At 66.5% G+C, this 4,100-nt stretch overlaps 1 protein-coding gene across 1 annotated transcript; it reads left to right on the plus strand.

Annotated features, from left to right (window-relative positions):
* Positions 1 to 92: 92 nt before the first annotated feature.
* Positions 93 to 4,001, plus strand: LOC135565956 (basic salivary proline-rich protein 3-like; the record flags this gene model as incomplete). The annotated part of the gene is made up of 3 exons (XM_065013919.1): positions 93 to 342; positions 1,683 to 2,436; positions 3,135 to 4,001. Coding segments are annotated over 3 exons (1,871 nt in total), but the record flags the coding sequence as incomplete, so codon positions are not given.
* Positions 4,002 to 4,100: the final 99 nt, after the last annotated feature.

A 4,100-nucleotide genomic window follows, 5' to 3' on the forward strand; every position in this document is an offset into this window, starting at 1 on the left:
AGGAGAAAAGACTGCCGTCCCCCCGAGAGGCGCAGGGAGAAAAGACTGCCGTCCCGCGAGAGGCGCAGGGAGAAAAGACTGCCGTCCCCCAGAGGCGCAGGGAGAAAAGACTGCCCCCCGAGAGGCGCAGGAGAAAGACTGCCGGCCCCCCCGAGAGGCGCAGGGAGAAAAGACTGCCGTCCCCCGAGAGAGCGCAGGGAGAAAAGACTGCCGTCCCCCCGAGAGGCGCAGGGAGAAAAAGACTGCCGGTCCCCCCGAGAGGCGGAGGGAGGAAAAGACTCGCCGCCTCCCCGAGGCGGGGCGAGGGGAGGGTGGACTGCCAGTCCCCGAGAGGCGCAGGAGGTAAAAGACTGCCGTCCCCCCGAGAGGCGCAGGGAGAAAAGACTGCCGTCCCTCGAGAGGCGCAGGGAGAAAAGACTGCCGTCCCCCGAGAGGCGCAGGGAGAAAGACTGCCGTCCCCCGAGAGGCGCAGGGGAGAAAAGACTGCCGTCCCCCTGAGAGGCGCAGGGAGAAAAGACTGCCGTCCCCCCGAGAGGCGCAGGGAGAAAAGACTGCCGTCCCCCGAGAGGCGCAGGGAGAAAAGACTGCCGTCCCCCGAGAGGCGCAGGGAGAAAAGACTGCCGGTCCCCCGAGAGGCGCAGGGAGAAAAGACTGCCGTCCCCCGAGAGGCGCAGGGAGAAAAGACTGCCGTCCCCCGAGAGGCGCAGGGAGAAAGACTGCCGTCCCCCGAGAGGCGCAGGGAGAAAAGACTGCCGTCCCCCCGAGAGGCGCAGGGAGAAAAGACTGCCGTCTCCCGAGAGGCGCAGGGAGAAAAGACTGCCGGCCCCCCGAGAGGCGCAGGAGAAAAGACTGCCGTCCCCCGAGAGGCGCAGGGAGAAAAGACTGCCGTCCCCCGAGAGGCGCAGGGAGAAAAGACTGCCGTCCCCCGAGAGAGGCGCAGGGAGAAAAGACTGCCGTCCCCCGAGAGCGCAGGGAGAAAAGACTGCCGTCCCCGAGAGGCGCAGGGAGAAAAGACTGCCGTCCCCCCGAGAGGCGCAGGGAGAAAAGACTGCCGTCCCCCCGAGAGGCGCAGGGAGAAAAGACTGCCGTCCCCCGAGAGGCGCAGGGAGAAAAGACTGTCGCTCCCCGAGAGGCGCAGGGAGAAAAGACTGCCGTCCCCCCGAGAGGCGCAGGGAGAAAAAGACTGCCGTCCCCGAGAGGCGCAGGGAGAAAAGACTGCCGTCCCCCCTGAGGCGCAGGGAGAAAAGACTGCCGTCCCCCCGTGAGGCGCAGGGAGAAAAGACTGCCGTCCCCCCTGAGGCGCAGGGAGAAAAGACTGCCGTCCCCCCTGAGGCGCAGGGAGAAAAGACTGCCGTCCCCCCTGAGAGGCGCAGGGAGAAAAGACTGCCGCCCCCCCTGAGAGGCGCAGGGAGAAAAGACTGCCGTCCCCCCTGAGAGGCGCAGGGAGAAAAGACTGCCGTCCCCCGAGAGGCGCAGGGAGAAAAGACTGCCGTCCCCCCGAGAGGCGCAGGGAGAAAGACTGCCGTCCCCCGAGAGAGGCGCAGGGAGAAAAGACTGCCGTCTCCGAGAGGCAGGGAGAAAGACTGCCGTCCCCCCGAGAGGCGAGACAAAGGCCCGCCGTCCCCGAGAGCCAGGGAAAGACTGCCGTCCCCCCAGAGCAGGTGACGTCTCCCGAGATGCAGGGAGAAAAGACTCGCGTCCCCCGAGAGGGCGCAGTGGAGGCAGATCACGTGCCTCCTCCCGAGAGGCGAGGGAGAAAAGAGACTGCCGCCCTCTGAGAGGCGCAGGAGAAAAGACTGCCGTCCCCCTCCAGAGGCGCAGGGAGAAAAGACTGCCGTCCTCCCGAGAGGCGCAGGGAGTAGTAAGACGCCACCCCGAGAGGCGCAGGGGAGAAAAGACTGCCGTCCCCCCCGAGAGGCGAGGGAGAAAAGACTGCCGTCCCCCGAGAGGCGCAGGGAGAAGAAGACTGCCCCCGGAGGCAGGGAGAAAAGACTCCCCCGAGAGGCGCAGGGAGAAAGACGGCCGTCCCCCGAGAGGCGCAGGGAGAAAAAAGAGGCTGGAGAAAAAGCCGTCCCCCGAGAGGCGGCAGGGAGAAAAGACTGCCGTCCCCCCCGAGAGGCGCAGAGGGAGAAAAGACTGCCTCCCCAGGAGGCGCAGGGAGAAAAGACTGCCGTCCCCCGAGAGGCGCAGGGAGAAAAGACTGTCAGTCCCCGAGGGCGCAGGGGAGAAAAGACTGCCGTCCCTCCCGAGAGGGCAGGGAGAAAAGACTGCTCGTCCCCGAGAGAGGGCAGGGAGAAAAGACTGCCGCCCCCCGAGGGGCAGGGAGAAAAGACTGTCCGTCCCCCGAGGGGCGCAGGGAGAAAGACTGCCGTCCCCCCCGAGGGGCGCAGGGGAGAAAAGACTGCCGTCCCCGAGGGGCGCAGGGGAAAGACTGCCGTCCTTCCTTGAGGAAGAGGGACAGGCAAGATTCGTCGTCCCCCGAGGGGCGTGAGGGAGAAAAGACTGCCGGCCCCGAGGGGCGCAGGGAGAAAGACCGCTGTCATTCCTCTGTGAGGGGGCGAGAGGAGGAAAGATTCTCGTCCGAGGGGCGAGAGGGAGAAAAGATCGCCGTCCCTGAAAACAGGAGGCGCAGGGAGAAAAGACTGCCGTCCTCCGAGAGGCGCAGGGAGAAAAGACTGCCGTCCCCCCGAGAGGCGCAGGGAGAAAAGACTGCCGTCCTCCCGAGAGGCGCAGGGAGAAAAGACTGCCGTCCCCCGAGAGGCGCAGGGAGAAAAGACTGCCGTCCCCCGAGAGGCGCAGGGAGAAAAGACTGCCGTCCCCCGAGAGGCGCAGGGAGAAAAGACTGCCGTCCCCCGAGAGGCGCAGGGAGAAAAGACTGCCGTCCCCCCTGAGAGGCGCAGGGAGAAAAGACTGCCGTCCCCCCTGAGAGGCGCAGGGAGAAAAGACTGCCGTCCCCCGAGAGGCGCAGGGAGAAAAGACTGCCGTCCCCCTGAGAGGCGCAGGGAGAAAAGACTGCCGGTCCCCCGAGAGGCGCAGGGAGAAAAGACTGCCGTCCCCCGAGAGGCGCAGGGAGAAAAGACTGCCGCCCCCCGAGAGGCGCAGGGAGAAAAGACTGCCGTCCCCGAGAGGCGCAGGGAGAAAAGACTGCCGTCCCCCGAGAGGCGCAGGGAGAAAAGACTGCCGCCCCCCTGAGAGGCGCAGGGAGAAAAGACTCGCCGTCCCCCGAGAGGCGCAGGGAGAAAAGACTGCCGCCCCCGAGGGGCGCAGGGAGAAAAGACTGCCGTCCCCCCCGAGGGGCGCAGGGAGAAAAGACTGCCGTCCCCCCCGAGGGGCGCAGGGAGAAAAGACTGCCGTCCCCCCCGAGGGGCGCAGGGAGAAAAGACTGCCGTCCCCCGAGGGGCGCAGGGAGAAAGACTGCCGTCCTCCCTGAGGGGCGCAGGGAGAAAAGACTGCCGTCCTCCGAGGGGCGCAGGGAGAAAAGACTGCCGTCCCCCAGAGGCGCAGGGAGAAAAGACTGCCTGTCCTCCCGAGGGGCGCAGGGAGAAAAGACTGCCGTCCCCCGAGAGGGCGCAGGGAGAAAAGACTGCCGTCCCTCCCGAGGGGCGCAGGGAGAAAAGACTGCTCGCCCTCCCGAGAGGCGCAGGGAGAAAAGACTGCCGTCCCTCCCGAGAGGCGCAGGGAGAAAAGACTGCCGCTCCCCCGAGGGGCGCAGGGAGAAAAGACTGCCGTCCCCGAGAGGCGCAGGGAGAAAGACTGCCGCTCCCCCCGAGGGGCGCAGGGAGAAAAGACTGTCACGCCTCCGAGGGGCAGGGAGAAAAGACCGCCGCTCCCCCGAGAGGCAGCAGGGAGAAAAGACTGCCGTCCCCCTGAGGCGCGAGGGAGAAAAGACTCTGCCGTCCCTGAGGCGCAGGGAGAAAGAGACTGCCGTCCCCCTGAGGCGCAGGGAGAAAAGACTGCCGCCCCTCTCGAGGCGCAGGGAGAAAAGACTGCCGTCCCCCTGAGGCGCAGGGAGAAAGTGAGTCCTGAGCAGGAGCAGGAGAAATCCTGAGAGAGTGCGCAGAAGCTGCCGTCCCTGAGGGCAAGAGAAAAGACTGCCGTCC

The sequence above is a fragment of the Oncorhynchus nerka genome, unplaced genomic scaffold (genome assembly GCF_034236695.1).
Source record: "Oncorhynchus nerka isolate Pitt River unplaced genomic scaffold, Oner_Uvic_2.0 unplaced_scaffold_9371, whole genome shotgun sequence".
Lineage (NCBI taxonomy): Eukaryota > Metazoa > Chordata > Actinopteri > Salmoniformes > Salmonidae > Oncorhynchus > Oncorhynchus nerka.